The sequence below is a fragment of the Sebastes umbrosus genome, chromosome 2 (genome assembly GCF_015220745.1).
Source record: "Sebastes umbrosus isolate fSebUmb1 chromosome 2, fSebUmb1.pri, whole genome shotgun sequence".
Classification (NCBI taxonomy): Eukaryota; Metazoa; Chordata; class Actinopteri; order Perciformes; family Sebastidae; genus Sebastes; species Sebastes umbrosus.
Genome location: NC_051270.1, coordinates 32,962,867 through 32,985,881, shown reverse-complemented (window position 1 = coordinate 32,985,881; position 23,015 = coordinate 32,962,867). Strand labels below are relative to the sequence as shown.

Genomic DNA, 23,015 nt, shown 5'->3' with positions numbered 1-23,015 from the left:
ATAAGCCATCAATTGTGACCATTTTCACTTTTCATTCATCACTTTTTTGTAACATAATTATTGCATGGTTGAAAGACTATTTGTTGGTGAGTTCAAATACTTGTGAGAAGCTAACAAAATCTAAGACTACTACTTAACAGCAACTGCAATACGCCACCAAATTCATATTACACTTTTCATACCAACTACAGTATGATTAACGGGTTTGCTTTTCAAACAGTTCAGCTTGTGAATGCGATGCTGCTCAGAACCTCCCATCTACTGTATCCACCTTGAAGGCATCAACCCAGAAGACTGATTCGGATGATGATGATTAAGGGTGGGGGAATAAATCGATACAGCGTTATATGGCGATATTTTGCGTGGCAATATTGTATCGATACACGGACGTCAAGTGTTGATCTTTTATTATATCAACTATTAACCTCTGAACAATCCGACGGCTGCTATTCTGTCTTTCAGAGGTTAAAGCTAAAGTGAAGACGCTGGTATCATATGAAACTAAAGAACCTAAGGAATAGATTGGTATGGTATAATATGACCATGTCATGTTAGCTTGTCGGGAAGAACGCTAAATAACGCTCCAAATTTACACTTAATTTTTGTGATGAAAAACTGGCATGGCCACTTTCAAAGGGGTCTCTTGACCTCTGACCTCAAGATATGTGAATGAAAACTCTGAGATGAGCAGAGTGAAACAGTATCTTATTAGATAAAACAGATGTTGACAAACTGCATAATTTGAAGTTGAAAAATGGTAATAAATCACAATAAATCTTATCGCAATACTCAGCATGTCGCAAAATGTTTAAAATCGCAACAAGATCGTAACGTGACTTATGTATCGTGATAATATCGTATCGTGGGGCCTCTGGTGATTCACACCCGTAATGATGATGGTGATCTGATCTCAAACAACCTTTGAACAAGTCTTTGCAGGTAGATTTTCATTCTGCACTGAAATGAATAGAAGTGAAATAGCTATGAGTAAGATAAGAAGGAATGCATTAGAAAAATCTATTAAAATACACTGTATGGTATGCTTTGAAAAATATGAGCAGTGATGCAAAGAAAACTCTGGGTGAAATATTTTAAGAGCATGTTATCTGGTCTGCGCTTTTGATACAGTGTTGAAATGTCCTGACGGTTATTTATTACTCTTGCAACCATTTCATTTTAAAACACACGGGGAATGCCTTGAGTGGAATTTCTCCCGTCAAGCAGAAAACCAGAGAATATGCACCGCTGCATATTTTCACATTGCCTCTCATTATTGGCTTCATATTACTCACCTGACCCCAGGAGGAGGTGTACCAGTCGAGACATGGCTGTAGGTTACAGGTCATTTGGGTGTGTGGCCTGGAGGACATGGCCCGGCAGTGGAAAGGTCGTAGGGGCCGTTGATCCCGCAAGTCAAAACACTGGACCTCTCGTGATTTAATGCCGCCTTCACAGTTCTTGGAGCACTGGGAGAAGACACGGCATGATTGTTATTCAAACAGCATGAGCTGCTGGAGCTTTAAGTATCTAGTAGTAGTGAGTCTAAGGCAACTGGTTTTAATGGGTTTCATCACTCATCCACTAATATGAACTATCAAACAGCAGTTCCAGTTTTTCTTGATCTTATTTAGGGCTCATTATTTTCAGTTTCATACAAAACAATCTTATCAGAGTTTATTTTGAATATATACAAAGAGTCCACAGCCATGATAGCGCCTCTGAGGCTGCACACATACAGTAGGCACAGCAGTCCTTTGACCTAAATTTACATCAAATGATAATTTACTTTATTCACAATCTTAGTTTAGCCTGCTAGCAGTGTTGTAGTGGTAGTTGATGAGATGGGTGTATTACAAGGTAGATGGGTAGGTTACAGAGGAGGAAGTGGGTATACTCTCCTATATATTCCAATGGCTTTTGATAGGTGAAGAAGAGCAGAAAAAGAGGTGGGTATACCCCATATAACCTCCACTACAGTACTGCCTGCTAGCATGCTAATTAGTGCTAAACACAAAGTACATCTGAATCTGATGGGAATGTCAATTTCGCAGGTATTTGGTCATAAACCAAAAATTTGGACAAAGGGAAATTTTGACCTGATAGTGGCACAAGAGGAAAAGATAAAGGATCATCAAAGTTCTTACAGTTCAGGGGAACATTAATGTCCAAATTTCATGACAATACATCAAGTAGTTTCAAATATTTTGGCCTGACGAAGATCCAAGTAGGATGGAAACGTAGTCAATAAAAATTGTGGCATGGAGTAGTGTGCAGGCGTTAACTTTTTCAATATATCCAATAGTTCTAGTTCTAAATAAATGCAGATGATTAGGATTTATCCTCTGTGGACCATGAATGTCTGTGCCAAATTTCATGGCAGTACATTTGATAGTTGTTGAGATATTTCAGCCTGGACCAACGTGTTGGACCGATATCCCTACAACCACAGCAGATACATACAAAAATCCATGTCATGATATGATTTTTTTTTAAATATATATTTTGCAGTGCATAAACACAAAATCTTAAAGAATTATAAGGTAAAAAATAAGGGCTGTCCTCATCCATTCTTAGTCGACCAACACTCGTACGATTTTGACGACTAATCGGTTAGTTGATTAAATCGACGGATCTGTAAAACTGAGTTTCTCCACATTGAATTACACAAAAGCACCACCTTAAATCTTGTGTTTACCAGAGATGTGCTCATAAGTGTCTTGGAAATAAGTCATTCAGCATGTAAAAAGCATGAAAACGACTAATTGTCTTAAGAAATCTTAGTCGACTAAGACCAAAACAAAAGTGACTAATCTACTCAGAGGGGCAAGCCCTTCTAAAAATATGTATTAAACGATGACCATATCATACATTTATTTAGCAATATGGAAGCTCACCTTATTCCATTCCTCAACTTTCCATATGGAGCAGGGGCGCAGGTAACATCGCTGGGCTGGCGCAGGCCTCTTGGCCGGATCGCAGTCAGAGTTAGAGCCAGTGCTGCAAGCCAAAGTCCTCCAGATGGCACCCAGACCACAGCTGGTGGAGCACTGCCCACAAATGTAGTAACACATGAGATCACTACAGGGTGCGACGCACAAACAGCTCCAGCATGCACAAGAAACCTCACTGATTCGGAGATTTCTTGGGGTCAGTCTTTAAACATTTCCCTAATATGCAAATAAATGCACATTCTTTAAATATCACGTGCAGCACAGCAGGGGTTTGAGCAGAACCGTTCGTCAAATGTGCCATAAAAAGTCATTACCTAAACTGACATTAGCTGCATTAGCTTTAGGTCAAATGGTGTCTCCAAAGAATTGAAATGTGTGCAGGGACCAAAACTAGATGCTGTGTCTGCATAATAAAAGCAGACGGAGTCAAAAATAATGAGCCACAGCTGTGTGCTTGGTCCCACAGTACAATGGCACAGTGTGTGGATTAATGCAAACTCACCACGCTCCAGTTGCCGGTGACCCAGTAGGCAGCGGTAGTGACTTGTGTGGAGGCTGAAGTTGGGGCAGATGTTGGCCACAGGATAGGTGGATGGGTTGGCAAAATGGGCACAGCAGATGTTTCCATGTGTTGTACTGGTGTAATGCTACGCTGAGGAGTGGTTGCTGCACTTGTTGGAAGCTGGTATGAAGGGCCAGGATCAGTGCTACTGCCGCTCCTCACCATCGGGGGGATGACTATTTCATTATAGTCATAATCAGCTAAAGGAGACGATGGCGCTCGGGATGTGGAATCTGTTCCAGTTCTTTCAGCGAAGGCGGGTTTTGTCGGCATCTGTTTCACTGTAGCTGGCAGGAAATCGGCGTAAGGAGGCCGAATGGCTCCCTCCAGGTTTGTAGGAGGTATGATTTCTGTTCCAGTTAACTGTGTGGAGTCATCAGAGGCCTCTTGGTTACCTGAGATCAGCAGAAGGGGAACAGGGAGAGGAGTGGGTGCCTCAGAGGCAGGAAGTGAGGTTGTACTGAGGTCAAGGTCTGTATGGTCCCATGAATTACCCTCCCTAGTGGCATATTCTGTACTATTACTATTAAAATCCAAGTCCAGATCCTCCAATGTGAAGGCAGTTGGAAATACTGTTGATTGACTGGTTGTTTGAGGTATTTCTGAAGCTCTTTCGTCCAGTTCGGTCTTAACCTGAATTATAGCTGCTGGCGTGGGAGAGCCTACGGGTTCTGGACTCTCTACATCGTCCTGGTCTGCAGAGATATCCGGACCTAATGTGCTTTTTTCATTGTACTCATAATCATCATGTTCCTCTGTCTCCTGAGCACTCACCGTTCTAGTATTAAAAGCGGTTCGATGTCCAGGGGTCACCGTAACAGCCTCAGTGAAAATGCCATAGTTATTTTCAGCCTCCTCCTCATATTGCTCCCATTTCACATCCTGTGTAGGCTCCTCTGTAGTGGAGACCAGACTAGGCATTGTGCTAATGTTTTCAGGCCACCACACATCCTCCTCATGTGTCTCTTTGAGTGTTCGTGAATGAATCGTAGACAATGGCGGTGAGAGAGTGGTAGACACGGGCAGTAGATAATCCTCAGAGAGAAGGTCATCCAAATTGTCTGAATTGGTTTGCATGGACTCCTCTGTTGCTGCATTACCATTGTCCTTCACATTATTCAGATTTCTGTTCTGTGGCTCTTCAGTTTTCCAAGTGTACGCCTTTGAAAATGTAGAAATGGCTGAAGGAGCGCTTGTAGTTTCCATGTCTGCATTTTCTTTCACGCTGCCGGTTGGCTTGACCTCCTGCGGAGCATTGAATCCGTCCCCTGAATCTTTCCCATCGCTCTCAAAGTCATCCTCCAAGTCTTCATGGAAGTTGATGAAATTATAGTCGTAGTAAAAATCATCAACTTGAACACCATTTTCCGGAGACTGATTGGTATTTTCAATGTTATTGTGGTAGTGAAAATCTCCCTCGACAATGTTGTTGAGGTTATTATTATTATTACTCCTCGGCTGGGCTCTGGTGGTGCTGTGTTTGGGAGGAGGTTTGACTTCAGGTATGGAGTTGATTTCATTGAGCACTTCTTTGCTCGACCAGCCGCTTCCAGACCAGTCGATGCCTCCAAAGTTATCCACCACTTGTGGACAGTCCTGGATGTAGCAGGTCGCCACAGCGAGGGGCTTCTTCTGAGGGTCACAGTCAACCCCTGTGTTTCTAGAGCAGGTGACATTACGGCGACGTACTCCGCTTCCACAAGTCAGCGAACACTGCACGGAAGAAAACATCAGATCATGATTAGGACAAACTTTTACTTTTCAAATGTTCTTTAAAATTGAGTGTATAACTGTAATAAGAAGTACATCTAGTAAGCCAGATTTTTAACAAGTTAATTGTGATTATTCTGGTCGCCTCAGCTCCTTGTGCACGTTAATCTAAATCCTAGCAGCTGTGAAGAAAAAATCCTGATCATCTTTAGTTACCCTGGATTATGGGACTCCTCGAGGTCCCAACCAGCTCCGTGAGGTTATACAGCGGTGCTACAGTATGAGCTGAACGCTTACATCAGCATGCTAACATGCTCACAATGACTATGTTAAGCAGGTATAATGTTGACCAGGTTCAAAATCTTAGCTTAGCATATCATCATGTTTTCATTTACTAATTAGCATCAAAACAAACACAAAATACTGTTAATACGCCTGTTAATCATGCTGCAGTTTGAGGAAACATCTTAAAGGCAATAAATTCGTCAACCATAGAAGAAGTGGACGTAGTCACTGTGACGTCACCCGTTGGTTTGTGGACTACGGTTTCGGCCTCGAGTTCGGCATTTTGGCCGTCGCGATCTTTTTTGCAACCAGAAGTGACATGAGAGGGTGGAGCTAAGTTGAACCGAACGCTGAGTAAGACATTTTCAGGCAACCAAAATGTTCCAATTAACTTTCATGAACTGAAAACACACTGTGAAAGGGTTAAAGTTGTAAGACGAGAACACGGACAACTCCCAAACCGGACAACGCCGTGGTAGCGACCTGTCAATCACAAGGTAGCCACGCCCTAAAGCATCCCCTGCTTTATGGTCTGTTGGTCTAAATGGGACCATAATTTACTAAATGAACATCATGCTGTACTGAAGAAGACTTGAAACTAGAGATTGAGACCATAAACTCATGTTTACAATGTTTACTGAGGTAATAAATCAAGTGAGAAGTAGGCTCATTTTCTCATAGACTTCTACACAATCAGACTTCTTTTTGCAACCAGAGGAGTCGCCCCCTGCTGGCTGTTAGAACGAATGCAAGTTTAAGGCACCTCCGCATTGGCTTCACTTTTCAGAACCGGTGGCTTCCCACGGCTCTCAACATGGTGACAGCTGAGCCGGCGGCTAGCTGCTAACGGTGCTAACAGCATGAACAGTGCAAACAGTGCTGACGGACCTAACAGTGTTAACCTGGGAGGGAATCAGAGGGTGGCTGCTACGCTTCTGCGACAACGCCTTGGGTCTGGTCAGCGTTATCAGCTGTAACCGCCGTATGAGTGCTGTGCAGAATGGCAGCGATTAACTAGCCAGTGGGGCATGCACACTGGGACTCACATGCACAAACATGCACATGTGGCCGGACCGGCTACGTAAATAAAGCACAGAGAAGCTCTGATTACAACACACACAGAAGGAGAGTGACTTCATTCTCTGCTCAGGTAGACATTACTCCTCTACAGTATATCTTTACATAGACAATAGTTGTTTGCTGCTGTATTAATGCTCTGAATTTAAAATGTAACACTTTTAAAGTTAATTCATTTATTTTTAAACATTTCCAAAAAGTTGTTTATGTGTGAAAAAAGAGATGGATATGACAAAAATTACAAAAGACATGACATCTGTGTAGTTAGTTACAGCTCTGGTCACGAAACTAAAGGTCTGAGGCAATACATTATACTGCCTCTGAGCAATCAGCAACGTGGGTCTGTCTTTGTTTGTATGCCAGTCACATCTTTAGCTTTTGTATTTTGAAAAAGCTTGATATGTGAAAATGTGTTGTGACACATGCTGCCAAAATGAAGAAATGCACACAACAAAAGAACTAGAAGATAAATGCATGAATGACATTCTCCATGATTTCTACATAATTTAACATCATCTTTCACAGAAAGACCTTTTTAGAAAATGTGAAAGTAGCTTTAAGAATTTAAGGTCAACATAAAGAACAATTTAGATTTTCATTTCCTTTTTCAAACAGCACAGTTGCAGACAAACCAGAAAACCAGACTGACCTTTGACCAGTTGCCGGTGGTCCAGTCTGCTGGGCAGGGAATGTGTGTGTTGCAGGAGGATAGTGACTCAGGGTTGGGTATGTGTTCACATTCACTGGGCTGCAGGGCTTTCTGCTCCTCAGCACTTACTGCCTGGATGCAGAGCACTGTCCTTTTAGTCAGGCCCGAGCTACCACAGCTCGCTGAGCATTTCTGCCACTCCCCGACCCACCATCTACACACACAGACACAAAAGTGGCAAATATGTCCAATTTAAAAGGTACAATTGTGGAGGAAAATGACAATATTTTTAGTGGTGAGATTTCTGCCTGTCAAAACTTTCAGTCCCTGACTCACTTTTTCAGCTACTTCAACTACACAAGAGCAAAAAGCCCAAAAAACAACCATTATTAGTGTGCTCGCTTCGTAAGTAGGTAATAGAGACACAGGGTGGAAAAGATTGAGACCTTTTGCGAAAAGTTTGCTCATCCATGGAGGTTTGTGTTTCAAAGCTCGGCATTACGTAAAGTTTTTAATGTCATTATCAAATATCATGGTGGCAGCAAGTGTGGATTTGTGGTGTGTGTTGTACCACAAAATGAAACCACAATTTATTTTTAAAGGAAAACACTGCTGGCTGGTTTGAAAGTGTAGTTGAAGTGCTGAGCTAATGCCATTTAGCCTGTCCTTTAATGCAAAATAAACTGTGGCTATTCATTAGCCACTACACAGAAAGTTAAGAAAAACACAATATTTATAAAGCAGTTACACACAAATAATTACCCATAAAATTACTGATTTCTAACAGCAGGAATATAATAATAATCTTCACAGTATTACTGCTGCTGTTTACGACAGGCACAAAGTGATATGTACACCCACTGTTTCCTGGGAGTTCCTGAGGTGTACTTGAAAAGTGGTAATGGCAGATCACCACAAACAATGAAAATACAAATGATCAATATATTGGATGGATACTGCTAAAAAAAAACAACTCTGTTTTTCATATGAAAATCTTAAGTGTTAGATTACTAAAACAGTATGGGAGATTTTATAGTAAGTCCGAAACCTTAGTATGAAACCAATAGTAAGGAATTGCATACTATTTCCAGGGAATAAAATTACAGTATGCAATGCTGAAATATCCCACAATGCAACGCGGTAGTGATGACAACATTTATAACAGACGTTGACGGACAGCTCTATAACGCCAATGACACTTCAATTTAACTGTAAGAATAAGATTTCTCTTTGATAGGCATAATATACAATTATGGTATAAATACTATAAATACTAGTAATTATGGTTACTATGGTTAGGAAGTGACGACGTAAATTATTGCTCAGTAAGTGCAAAAAGATACATTCTGCTGATTATTCACACAAAAGTATGTTCAACGATAGTACACCTATTGAGTATGTAGTGCATAGTATGATATTTTGAACGCAGCCTTTGTGTCACAGAAAAACAGACTGTAGTGGAAATAGTTCATCTTTACACGTCATTTAGAAGCTGTGGACATAAAGATCGACCATTCTTAAAACAATTTCTTTATCACTGATTGATGTTGATGCCCTACATCATGCAACTTTGAACAACACAAATATTGTCCTTTCAATATTAATTGTAATATCCACAGAAAGAGTGGACAACGGTGCATTTTGGTGCTCCTACAGCATCTGTAGATCCGTTTGAACAAAAGTCCTCCTCTGAGAGGAAATTGAGCTGTTTCACTGCTAATACTACCACAAGTTAACAAGCTGTGGTTTGGTGCAATTAAATGTGTGGGAGGAAAAGTGACTGAAGAGTGGTGATGCTCAGTGAAGCAGAAACCTGCCAGCTGTGTCCAGCCGGTTATTCAAGCTCTCCTGTCATCCCTCTCCTCATCTCTCACTGTAATAACCATAATTAGTCTTCAATTCTGAGAAAATTTGAAAAAAGAAAATACAATCCAGGAGAGGTGGTGTAAATATGAGGACACCTTTTATTCTCTCTAAAGTCCTCCTTGTCCTCAAGAGCTCCTCCAATCAGTTCAAAAAACACTTGCAGACATCAAGACATAACTCAAGGACAAAAACAGAAGCACAACAACTATTTGTTGTATGTACTATGCTTTCTAGCACACTCTCGTCTTATATAAATTGATTTAATAAAGAAAAAATCATTTAATACATTGAATCAAATTGAGGATTTTGTTGGAGGGGGGACGCTCAGCTTTTCTTAGATACAAGTAGGGGGACTTCAAGGAAAATAGTTTAGGAACCTCTGGTTTAAGGTGCAGCTGTAAGATTTTTTTATTTTTTGCCAATCTGCAATGGCAAACTACTTTTGAAGATTATACTTTTACATTTTGATAACTGTAGGCTGTGTTAAGATATGATTAAAGTAGCACAATGGCACCTAGCCTTGCATGTATCTGACATTTGGAGCAGTCGAGGTGGTGCCATGTGCAGACAGCTGAGTTGCTAAAATTGTTCATGTGAAGCGCAAGTTGAAAGAAACAGCAACGTATGTAATCTTTCTTATTAAAACAGCTATAACATGGACACAATTGTTATCTTTTCACATTATTCTGTTACAATTGTCAAATCATAACTTCAAAGACATCTCTTCCGCTGTACAAAAATACTAAATCTGTGACTCCAACAGTAATTTGGGGTTTGGTACTGAAGCTTCCTTGCACACTACAGAGCTGCAAGGGTTGAAAAGTGTCTTTATCTCCGAGTGTTTGCCTGTGAATACCGCTTGTGTCATTTTGTAAATAGTGTCTGGAGGATGAACTCACATGGCTGGACATGGATCCTTGTTACAGCTGGTTTGGTTATCGTCAGGCCGGGTTAAAGGGTCACAGAAGTGCTCCTCCACTATCCCAGTTGTCTTTTCCACACAGTGAACAATCTGCCTCTGAACACCTGGAATACCAATGAGACGGGAGATAAGCGTTTGTGACACACTAACACATATATATCTTCCAGCTTCATCTTAGTCAGAGTAATAATAGCCTTCTACCCAGAGGGCACCTGGTAGGCCACCAGTAGGTGATTAAGAACAGCTAACCAGAAATAACATCACTACATACAGAACAATGCATTTAAAACCAGGACCCATGGCATTGGAACACATAACTATACTAATAAAATTGTATCGATAAATGCACATTTCTGTTAACGTTGTATCATTGTATCATATCTTTTGGGTAAAACACATGCGCAGTAAAATCTGGTCTACACTCTCCGAAATTGAGCCAATCGCAACGCACGACCGCAGCGCCAGTTACACTGCGCATGTGTCATACCAAAAACCCCAAGACCTGTGCCTGCCCGTTTCCCAGCCTCCTTCCATAGGCCTTGGTTTCAGACAGCATTGTTGCACAGAGCAGTGCATGAAAGGACTTGTCTCCTAAACAGTGAGTGACAGATTTACTGCATCTCCTCCTCTCTCCATCATTATTACTATTTCCACCCCGTCAGAGCAGGTGACACCTCTCACCTCTGCGTGGCCTCTGCTGGAGCCTAATTTACACCTTCAAAGACGCCTTTTAAAAGGACTAGACGGCTACCGCAGATTGAAAGGCAGACGGAGACAGAAAGAAAAAAAGAAATAAGGCAGGAACAAATGCAGGAAAACACTGTAAGCCATGTGGATGATGTGGCCTTTTTCTTCTAAATTCAACAGTCCCACAGCGGGGAAATTTGCAACCTTGCACTTTTAAACAAAGGGTGATTTTATTGGAATTGCATTTGGACTCAACTTGACAACATTTATAGCCTACATTTCCAGTAATTGATATTAAAAGCATTCAGAAAATGAACAGTAGCACGACTGGCATCGTCCTAATAAATCCAGATATTAAAACTCACCAGTCTAAAGCTGACTTTCTTGTTGTGTGTCACAATCATATCAGAGTTTCTATTGGCCCAAAGCTAATGGTGGGAGTAATGGACACAATATGCTTGTTGTATTGGCGCAAACGGTCCCCATCTGTAGATATGCACTTTTAATGCTAGATCACAATTTTATGATTTATAGCAAATTATTTTACCCCCCAACAGAGTGCCACGGACCCCTATTTGAGAATCACTGCTCTACAGTAACAGTAAAGCCAGAATTGAGGTTAAAAAAACATATTTGAGTTGCACTTCTAGAGTCATACAATATACTGTACTTTCTGCATTATGGCTAAAAAGGCAGGTCAGGTACTTCTCACTCTGCCAATGTTCCCTTATTACAAACAACTGTGCAACACTGCAGTGAAAACAAACCTGCATCCAACTCCCTGTGCTCCGGAGCTCTGAACAGACATTAAACATTTTTATAATCTACAAAGACTCGACAGCCGACACATAAAAAAAATTTCCACCAACATACGCAGAGGTTTTAGCCTTGACGGTCGTAAAGAAGCACATATTGAACAACCGCGTAAACACAGAAGACAGCCCATCAAATGATTTCTGATTTAAGCTGCAATCTGAGAAGAAAGGCAAAGAAACGGAGGAAAAACACAACATACATTCATTAACCAGAGAGGAGAAGCGAGGGCAACAAGGAGCTGGAGGTAAGCTTTAGATTAAGCTGTGTCGAAGAAACCTGTTGAACTGGATTCAAATAATACTCACACACGACACCACGCACTATTTTTGCGTTTGCTTGCTGTTTGAACAAATAAATAAATACACAAATTAACGTCAATTGTCCTGATTCTAGCTGTACAAATGAAACATGTTTAAGATAATCCTGATGAGAATAACACACAGTAGCTGTATCAGACCGATAACAGAGAAAAGAAGAAACCAAATAGTATGATGCTGATGAAATAATCACTCTTAATTACAATTATTTTTAGGGAGTCCCAATTTTACCTGTTCAGAATTTAACTGCACTTTGTGCCCCCTCTTCCACACACAGTGACCACATGTCTGTTTAAATGAGACTTTATTTATAAAATCTTATCATAAAAAAATACTCCACCAGTGAGAGACATGTCACAGATTACATGCTACTCGATATGTACTGTAGTATGTATACACTATGTCACAACGTATCCTCATACAATGGTTTTTATATCTCACTGAAAGTTGTTCCTCATTTTCCGTGCGTTTTCCTACGCAACGTGTCAATTTTCGCTCTTTACATGCATACAGTCTTTTCAAAATAAACTTCCGTCTTCACAGGAAGGTTTAGGCAACAAAACCACTTAGTTAGGTTTAGGAAAAGATTGTGGTTTGGGTTAAAATAACAATGGAAGTGGCGTAACTTAAGTACAGAAGTTACCTGACAAATAAATCAATGCCGAATGCCGGCCTCCTGGGAGAAAGTCTGGTGTTTTTTGACCCAACCATCCACCCTGACCTTTATACTTCCTGGTCCACAATTACATGGATTATATGTGAATTGATTTTGTGGGATATGTCAACGAATTACAGTGCATTACTTGTTGTAGGTAAAGCAACGAACGGTGTATGAGAACCGCCTGACCTTTTGGAGTAATTTGAAGCACATCATAATCATCTTCTTTTGTTTTTTTTATTTTGAAGGTACATAGTGGGTGCAAAACATGTCAGTTAGCTGGTTTTATTATAAAGTGATGTGTGCATTTGTTTCTGTGCAGCAAAGTAAACATCAAAGAGTCCTGAGTCTGTGAAGCTCGATGCTTTTGCAAGCGGTGACATGATCAAATTCAACTGTCAAGCCGGGTTATTGTTTTTGAATATGTCTCTGAAAGCACTGTCTTGAGTTATTTTTTACGCAACGCTAGTTAGAAAAATGAGACAAGCTTTCAAGCCCTATATTCGTCACACACACTGTAAAGCCACTTATTGATCTTCAAGGTCCATCACACAGGTCAGACTACAGCTCTTCTGGTAGATCAGTGAAAACAAAACACCACACAGAATGACTCCTGAAGGATCGTTAACTTGATAAATAGCTTAATACAGATTTGTATATCGCACAAATGAAATATGAGTAGTGTTGACTTGTGAAGCTACTTTCATCTTTAAGTACTGACACGTCCTTTATTCTGCTCAGTCATGTTTGTACTGTACTTTTATCCAATCTTAAGTTATATATGAATGACTTGCATATAAAGCTGTTCGCAGAAAAAGAGGTCAAAAAGGTGACCAACTTTTGTTCAGGGTCAGTTGCAATTAATTTCTCCTCTTTGTTACCTCTAACGTTTCTATAGAAATAATGGAAGAAGATGTACTTAATAATACTTATTTGATTAGTTGTCTGTCAGGTGTCATCCTACTGAGTTACAATTAGAAAGGTCAAGGCTTTTGTCTGCCTAGTTAAAGAATGTGAAATAGCATTATATGAAATTTCTATGAATTTTCGTCACACATTTCAGCTTCCTGACATTCAATTCAAAATACTTTATTCATCCCTTGAGAGGCAATTCAAGGCAAGCGAGCGACAAACAGAAGTACACACAGACAATTTATACACGCACACATAAAAGAAAAAGTACCAATAAGACAAATATGTTAGAAACATACCCAAGCATTAATAGCAGTGGCCAGTCAATGCCTGGCCAACAATATCCAACCCCATAAGGCACGTTTTAGTATGTATAAAGAAATATAAAAGTGCATTTATCAGTCTATGCACAAGGTAAACTGACCATTTCTTGTACCGTGGCTGCTCACAAGTCTAATGCTTCTGTAATAAAACCAAACTTCTTTCTATGTGTTTTATTCCTGATGGCAGCAGGTTAAAGTAGTCATAGAGGATATGAGTGGGGTCGTTGATAATCTTGTAAGCTTTTTTAACGTTGAAAACTAATCCTCAGATATTCAGTAATCTCATTTTGGTGAAACTCCTTTCTTTTTGTATCCCTCCTCCCACGGCATAACACATCCAAAACTAGGAGCGAAAGATTTACCAGCCTCTCTCTCGCTCTTTCTGTCTTCCACCTCTTCCTAACGTACAGCGACCGAGCAAACTCTGCGAATGGAGCGCGAAAAATAGTCCAGAAATCCTATGAACGATATCACTCTCTCTATGAAATAGAGAGAGTCTCTATTACATAGAGAGAGTGATATTGATAAACTGTCAGTTACTGTCAGCGTCGATTTTGCCCTTAGGACATAGGATATACGGGAAAAACTGAGACATCTGATGTTCGCTTGCTCACGTCCAGTTAGGAAGAGGTCTTAGTCTACATACCTACGTATCAATGACAAAACCTTAAGTTGTTCCTCTTACCTGTTCCACAGGTAACACTGCATTCAGTCCATGAACCATATTTCCAGAAGAACACTGACGCAGGGATCTCGTTGTCCTCTGAGACATTTCGACTGATTGTGTACTCGTACCGCACTCCTGGATTGGTCTCCTGAAAGAGAAGCTGTAAAACACAAGATGATATCAAATAAATAAAATACCAAAAATGAATTCTGGTAGAAAACTAGCAGCCATTCTTGACAAAATATCCCCAGGAACTACTTCACAAAATAAAAATCTCTTTCACATATTTCCTCTTTGTGTTTCCAACACATATGACAAAGCATGAAGAAAGGATTAAAAAGGGACGGCTTCATTGGAGACAGCATATTTGCATGCACAGGACGACGACACAGAGTTCTGCAATTCTTTAAAAGATGTTGGGAAAGTGTCAGAGGTAGAAAGGTAGAGTTTTCTGTAGCCGCTCAGTAGCCCCCTATTTTTCTGTCTGTTTTTCAACCTAGGCAGTATGTCTTCTTCATAGCTGTAAATAATAATGATAGAGCAGGAGTAGGCAACATTAGGGACGCGATGCTTAACCAGCGGCACATTAGCAATAAGTGTGCAAGAGAGTTTTTTGGAAATGTTCTGTTCTCATCCAGTTGCACGGCCTGCTATTTATTGTACTTTGATTTATTTTGTTTTCCTCACAGGCATTCCGTGAATACCCGTCCTATTCTGCCTCTGTCTGGCTAGTACTCGTTGCTTTCTTTGCAGAATTTGTGAAGTTTATTGCTGATGAACAAGATTGGAGGAGGGTTGGTAGGGTTAAAGTGGCAGTAGGCAGAATATTTTTGGCATCATTGGGCAAAAAAATCCATAATAACCTTTCAGCATATTGTAATTCACGTGCTCTGAGAGAAGACTAGACTTCTGCACCTCCTCATGGCTCTGTTTTCAGGCTTTAAAAAATCTAGCCTGTGACGGGAGACTTTGGCCAATCACAGGTCATTTCAGAAAGAGCGTTCCTATTGGCTGTGCTCCGGCTGGTGGGCAGTGCTTAGTATTTCCTCAACTGATCTCAACATGGCTGCCGGGTCGCAAACTTTCTCATTTCACAGCTAAACAGTGCACTACAAGATGTTTCTGAAAACATTTGAGGCGAGAAATAGACATTACAGCAACAGAATATTGAATCATATTTGATCAGCACTGCCTAGTTTCACTGTTTGATCGGAGTTTGTGAGTGATTGATGGTTGGTTGTTTTCCTCCGGTTTGTGAAATCCTGCAGATGAGGATGAGATTAGGAGCACCGGAGGACACAGAGGCACGTGATTTTTTTTCAGATTACCTGTCTCATGCACTACTGTCAGGATAAAGTGACCGTTTTATAAAAAAATACTTTTTTCAATCATATTTGCTCCATTTCTACCCACTGCTGCTTTAATGATTTCAACTCAGGTGTGGATGTTTTCATAAAGATGGCAGCCTTTTTGTATAGTGCTCTCATATATAATAACAATGTCCTGATTATAGGAGAAAAATGTTTTTTAAAAATGTTGCTATGTATACGGATGAAATAAAAGAGGCCCTTTTCACAGCAGCCATTTTGACTTGTCATTGCAAGGTGAACACAGGGGTAATTAATAACATTAATTATGGCCCTGTTCTGTTGAGGTGTGTCAGTCCCTGGTTTAGGCCTTTCTCACACCAGAGATTTTGACTTGACATAGTAGGAAAAGCACAGGTGTTATTAATAACACTAACGATTACACTAACTCAACCTTCCTTTCCTTATTAAAATCTTGGAAAGAGCAGTTGCCGCCCAACTCCATCAGCATATGTCCAATCATGAGCTCTATGAACCCCTACAATCTGGATTCAGACCTCACCACAGCACAGAGACTGCCCTCATCAAAATCACCAACAAACTCCTTATCGCAGATCATTCCGGCCACATCTCCAGCACATCACCCCTAAACTCATCCACCTTCACTGGCTTCCAATCAAGTCCCGCATCAACTATAAACTCCTCCTTCTCACATACAAATCCCTCCATGCCCCTCAGTACCTAACCGACCTTCTCCAACCCTACAATCCATCACATCGCTCGTTTTAATTACCTGGCTACAGTTTTCCTCTGTTTTATTTATTAGTATGATTTTGAATGCCATCTTTGTAAAGCGTCCTTAGGTTTCTTGAAAGGCGCTGTAGAAGTCCAATTTATTATTATTGAGTGAGCCAGCATGCACACTACCTTGAACCTGAAATAAAAGCAGCTAAATGTAATTCAGCCATTATTGATTTCATTATTTACACCTTTTCCTACTGTGACAAGTCAAAATGACCGTGCATTGTTGGAGGGGTTCCTGCATTCCCAGAAGAGTTCATGCAATCTCGCTGACACACTCTTTAGTTTGAATATGATTCCCTCCATGTTAGCTACACAGTTTACATCAAATGCCCACGGTTTTGTTTGTCAGCCAATTCATTTTGAATGAATACATTTGATGTAACGTTATTATCGGTTTGAGTTTCTAGATGTTAATTAACTGAATACTTTCACCTTTCTGGTCTGTTTTCTCACCACATGTGCGTTCATATTGCTATGCTGACAGAAATTCACCTTGATTTCTTTCTACAGGCAGTTTCAGTATTGATTGACTGACAAGATAAACTCAAAACATTAAGTTAAGCTGTTAAATCAGACCTGAATCCACAGTAGTTCCATGGTGGGCCCAGGAGATGTCAGGTTCTCCAGGTGTCCCGTCCTCTCGTAGGTGAATACCGTCCCGGCTGCCTTGTACTCTCCATTCCACTGGATCGTCCAGCCACCATTCAGAAAATACTTGTTGGGGTTGTCACTTCGTAGCGCTAAGAAATTCCCAGCTTCAGCCACTTCCTCAATGCGGATGTCCCAGGCTCCCTCTGGGATCAGTCCAATGTCTACATAGCCTACAGGACATCATATTTTCAGTAAGTGAAACTGAAACACAAGATATCTTAATATACAGTGTGTAGAAGACGGCGGAGACAAATGCAACCTTGGAGAGCTTTATGCTTTTACCAAGGATTTTGTTTTAAATTTTCATCCAGGTCAAAATATCTTCCACAAAGAGGTATATTGTTAAACCACAATTATGAAGAAACATACCAAGTCCTTCAGTCTCCTCAAACGTCCTCCTCACAGTTGTACAGGTGGAGCCGTTACCATGACACACCCCACAGCGATCCTGTACGGCACTGGAGTCGATCACATAGTCACAGCCTAAATTCTGCAACACACATGCAACAAAATAAACTCCACAATACATGATTTAGAATAAACCATACAGTGATATCTCTTTAGATTCAATCCAAATATTCCAATCTATCATAAAGACTTACAGGATCTATTAATTCGTACATCACTTTGTAAAAGCCACAAAAACAGCACAGAACACAACCCTGCCTCACCTTACCTCACATGCCCTTGACTTGTTTAGATGAGGCAGGTGATGCAAGTGAAAATTCTAGTTATATTGTTCCGTGCTGCTTTATTATTACTGTCACAACCTGCTCCCAACTGGTGGAGTTAAAGGAACAATATGTAACCCAAATAAACAAAACATTAGTTCCACAAGATCATAATTCAAAATATAGGATGGCAGACAACAGCTGCTACACTATTATTGCTTTCTCAGAAAAAAAATTTTGGCCTGTATTTTTAAAGGCGCTAAATTGTAAATTCAGAGCATATGCACGATTGAGGGATTGCCTCCACTCGACTCTCAACATGGGGACGGCTGAGCCGGCAGCTCACAGCTAACGGTACTAACAGCGCTAAGAGAGCTAAAAGTATTAACCCCAGGGGTGAACCAGAGGGTGGACGCTTCACTACGATGACGTGGGCCGGGAAGGCGTTATCAGCAGTAACAGCCGTATGAGAGCAGCGCAGAGCGGCTGCAATTAGCGAGTAGGGCTGTTAACAAATTTAATTTAATTTAAAAAACCAAGATATTAGCATATGAAAATTAGTATTCGATAGTGGAAAAAAAAAAGCAGCACTACAACTTATTTAATTGAAAATTAAATGTAACATTAGGTCAAGCTGAACGAGGAATGATTCAACAAAAAGCGTAATGATGGAGAGAACATGGCCAAAGAGAGAGAGACACTGTGTCCTAACGGCAAGCGATACGTCATGTAAACCAATCACGTAACTATCAGCTGTACGTTTGAGATCAGACTGGAGACGTTACCACTTAAAAGATGGGTGAGTAGTACTTTTTAAACAGGAAACACATGTTTAACATTGTGATCTATACTGGAAAGGACTTAAAATATAGCCAACAGTAAGTAGGAAACCAAGTTGTCACTTTATTTAGGTTTTTGTAGTGAAATGAGGCGGTATCATCGTATAGATAACTCCTCATTTCAACTTCACCAGTCAGCCGTTCATCGTTTATTGCGATGCTTACAAAGTGAGCAACAGGAATAAATAGAAACAGACAAAAGTGCTGCGCCGCTCGCGGCCAGTTAGGACTCGGTGTCATTGATTTAATGCACAAAATAGATATTTGATTCATTCTAACCTATGTGTTATTTAAAAAAATGAATATTCAAACTTTGACAAATTTTGACAGGCCTATTAGCTAGCCAGTAGTGCACACACACTGAGTCTCGCATGCACTCACATGCATGTATGGTTCTTTGATTACAACACACACAGAGGGAGAGTGACTTCATTCTCTGCTCAGGTAGACATTAATCCTCTATACTGTATCTTTACATAGACTATAGCTGTTTGCTGCTATATTCATGCTCTGAATTTGAGCACCTTTAAGGTTGATTAATGGAGAAATACTGAAATACTGATTTGACCTTTAATGTTACAGTGACTCTTCTAAACACAAAATGGTTTCCGGGTAAGGCGGAAAACATTGCTTCATGACAAAAATGTCACAAAATGTCATGAAATCAGAGCCACAAAGTCTGTGATTGCTGTCCACTCAGTATCCAAACAATGTCTGTATCAGTGAGTGGCATTTTGGCCCAGTGTGATAGGCAAGAGCAGAGAGATAACAGCAACGGCGCTTTTCTATCAACAAAGCTCATTTTCATGTAGAATGTCAAATGTACGACACTCGCCAGCAGAGAAAATAAAGTGAGGGTCAACTAAAAATACTGCACGGCTAACAAAGCAGCAATGCATGGAAATGAATCAGAAATACAAGAAAGGAATAATCAAATGAATGAAGAGGAGACAACAAAACTTGCAGGTATATGTCATAGAATATGTGGAATAGTAGGTACAGTGTTGATACCTTACAGATGCCATTGACGCACATATCTCTGCTTTTGTTGCCTTCATAGCACGGCGTCCCATCAGTGACGGCGTCCTGCATCCGATCAGAAAAATGTTCATTGAGTGGACGGCAGTGCAGTTCACAAGGGCTGACTGAAAGGAGAGACACAAAGTTGTGATGAACACCACACATTAACAATAACTCTTTTCACTTTGCCTACTTACCGTCACAGACTGAAGTTTATTCTGCTCACCTCTGTTGATGACTGCCTCCCACTTGTAGAACTTGCCCTTGTAGGGCACTGAGTTGAAGTGACTACACTGGATGTCTCTGAAGGTGGGCAGCTCATGAGGACACGGTTTGGTGTTGCAGATCTTGTACCTCCGTCTCTCTCCCAAACAATACTTCCCTTGGTACTTAGGACTGTTGGATAGTCAAAGACACTACGTCAGTGCTGCTCGTTGACTTTTAAGTTAAAAACTTTGTGATATGGTGGAAAATGGTGAAGTAAAGTGGAGATATGTTTTTTAATTTTGTGCATAAAAACCTTTGTTTCATTTGACAAATAAAAACCAATGTCAAACAAATACAGTCCATAAAACATTTTTTTGCAAATATATACACCATCAATCGATTATAATATTTCATCGTAATTATTCGCATGATTGTCCATAGTTAATTATTTTATTATTATTATTTAATTAAAAATGTGCAATTATCACACAATTTGTATCTGTTCAAAATGTACCTTAAAAGGGAGATTTGTCAAGTATTTAATCCTCTTATCAACATGGGAGTGGGCAAATATGCTGCTTTATACAAATGTATGTATGTATTTATTACTGGAAATCAATTAACAACACAAAACAATAACAAATATTGTCCAGAAACCCTCACAGATACTGCATTTAGCATAAAAAGTATGCTCAAATCATAACATGGCAAACTCAAGCCCAAAAGGCAACAACAGCTGTCAGTGTGTCAGTGTGCTGACTTGACTATGACTTGCCCCAAACTGCATGTGATTATCATAAAGTGGGCATGTCTGTGAAGGGGAGACTCGTGGGTACCTATAGAACCCGTTTACAGGTCAAGGGACCCCTTAACCCCTCAACAAGCTATACTATAACATGGTTGATACCAATGGATTCCTTAGGTTTTTGTAGTTTCATATGATATCCAGTTTCTTCACTCTAGTTGTAAAACTGAACCTCTGAAAGATTGAATAGCAGCCGGGTCCGTCAGCGGCCTGTCGGATTTTTAAAAGGTTAATTAAAAATCGCAAGTTGCGTTAATGCGTTAAAGAAATTAGTGGTGTTAAAATGAATTTGCATTGACACATTATTATCGAGTTAACTTTGACAGCCCTACAGAACATCATCCTCATTGTTTGGGCTCTAGCTGTAGATTACATAAGGTTACATAGCTTTGACTATCTCTCACTGTCAATCTAGAGAAAGATGAAAGGTGTGAATTAAGTTACTGCCCGAAGCTCCTTTCATTATCCAAATGCCAATCATTATCTGTCCTTGTATCGCCCAAAATGGCTTCATCTCTCTATGTTCATACAAAGAGACTACATTATACATTACAGACTCAAAATGTATCCTCTAAGTAGAGTTAAACAGCCTTTTACCCATGGCTCTACAACTGAGATGTCATGTTATGTTTATCAGATATTAAAGGATTTTTTTTAGCTCATAATTAAGCCTTATCCTTCCCAGTTACTAACTACTAAGTTAATGTAAAACAATAGTTCAAAAAAAGAACATTTTTGTAGTATTTTTGGCTGAACAGTAAACCTTACACTGGGTTATCACAGTCTCTGTGGGCGCCCTTGACTCCAGCCCCACACGTTCTCGAGCAGGCCGACCACTCGCTCCACGACGCCCAGCCACCATTTACAATCTCTGGCTGATGCCCAACTGCCACACACTCTCCACTGAAGCACCACTAGTGAGAAAAAACAGCAAAGTTTACATCATTAAATAAATTAACACTTACTGCAAGCTTCATCTTCTTGTTCTTTTAAGGTTTGCATGTACCATTTTGTACTCTTTTCTGATACATTACATATCTCTAAATATCACTATATGTATGTTTTCTGTGCACTTTTCATGAGAGCTGAGAAGATATTGTTTACATTTTATTAAGTTCATTTTTATGATAATATGGTTATTCTGATATAAAATCACGAGCATTTCCTTATTGCTAAATCCGATTAAAGTATAATTTGATTAGGTCATCCACTGCAGGCATAATACATGGCCAGCGGCGGCGTCTGTGGTCTGATGAGGTCGATCCAACCTTGCAAAGTGAAGCGATGTGGTTCCTTGACAGAAAACCCAAAACTTTTGTACAATTTTGTCTTGTAGATTTGTGACTTTAATCTCACAGACTTTCTGAGCTTATTCCTCGCAAATTTACGAGTTTTGTCTTGTAAATTTACAACTTAATCTCGGAAATTCAGAGTTTTTCTCTGAATATTACCCACCTTCCCCTGGCTCCGTAAATTTATTATTTTTTTTTTTACCTAAAATGGCCCTAATACGCTGTGGTGGACTTGCTTGCAACATAAGCAAGCGCACCACAGGTCATGCGACTGAATTAGTCAATCAGCTCCAGGACCTGCTTCACCCTTTCTGTCCAAGGACAACACAACATCTGGTTGAAAGGTCAGCCAAACTGAAGATGGGACAGCGGCTGGTGTTCTCCACGCGTTTTTAGACGCAACATGTGAACGGCCCCTTACTGTACAACCTCTGCTAAACACTTTCCTATGGGAAAATGCAGAAAAAGCTTTAAAGCAACATCACTTAGCTTAGATGTGTCTCGTTCATTTCATTCTGCCAACCTGCTGCCAGGAGGCATCTGGTTCAAGCTCAAGTGCAAGATCTTTACGGTCACATGCACAACAATAACAGTGAAGCAGGTGTTGCCAATGAAATTCTTAGTTCTCTCAGTTCAAAACTAAATACTGCAAATAGAAAAGTCTCCCATGACCTAAAGTCCTTCACTTTAGAACACAAACACAATCAAACACAGATGGTTGTCAATAAAACAATCATCAATCTCATCACAGTGCCCCCGCCTCGGTCCTTTCACGCTCATGGACTGGAAGACTCACCTTGTCCTCGCCACAACTGGTCCCATCAACAGCCCCGTCCAGCTTTGAGTGGCAGGTTGATCCCACGGTGCACCACAGCGTGCTGCAGACGTTCTAGGAGAGCAGAGAGAGATTATTATTAATTTAACTACCACATCATATTTGTCTCCCCCATCTCTCTGCACTCCTGACATCTGGAAGGAGGTTCCAGAGCACACAACTCTGTACAAACAAGGGTCTCG

General features: G+C 40.4%; 1 protein-coding gene across 2 annotated transcripts in view; it reads right to left on the bottom strand.

The window, feature by feature from the left end:
• The window catches only part of LOC119476003 (A disintegrin and metalloproteinase with thrombospondin motifs 7), a 104,888-nt gene that overhangs the window by 22,766 nt on the left and 59,107 nt on the right, over positions 1 to 23,015 (bottom strand). For both annotated transcript variants that reach the window (XM_037749173.1, XM_037749179.1), the window contains 12 exons: positions 22,795 to 22,887; positions 21,475 to 21,620; positions 19,921 to 20,090; positions 19,686 to 19,819; positions 17,534 to 17,654; positions 17,090 to 17,334; positions 14,421 to 14,562; positions 10,000 to 10,126; positions 7,235 to 7,448; positions 3,454 to 5,226; positions 2,895 to 3,047; positions 1,293 to 1,466 (listed from right to left, as the gene is read on the bottom strand). In XM_037749173.1, coding sequence (XP_037605101.1) covers positions 1,293 to 1,466; positions 2,895 to 3,047; positions 3,454 to 5,226; positions 7,235 to 7,448; positions 10,000 to 10,126; positions 14,421 to 14,562; positions 17,090 to 17,334; positions 17,534 to 17,654; positions 19,686 to 19,819; positions 19,921 to 20,090; positions 21,475 to 21,620; positions 22,795 to 22,887 — 3,492 coding nt within the window. The remainder of the gene's footprint in view (positions 1 to 1,292; positions 1,467 to 2,894; positions 3,048 to 3,453; positions 5,227 to 7,234; positions 7,449 to 9,999; positions 10,127 to 14,420; positions 14,563 to 17,089; positions 17,335 to 17,533; positions 17,655 to 19,685; positions 19,820 to 19,920; positions 20,091 to 21,474; positions 21,621 to 22,794; positions 22,888 to 23,015) is intronic.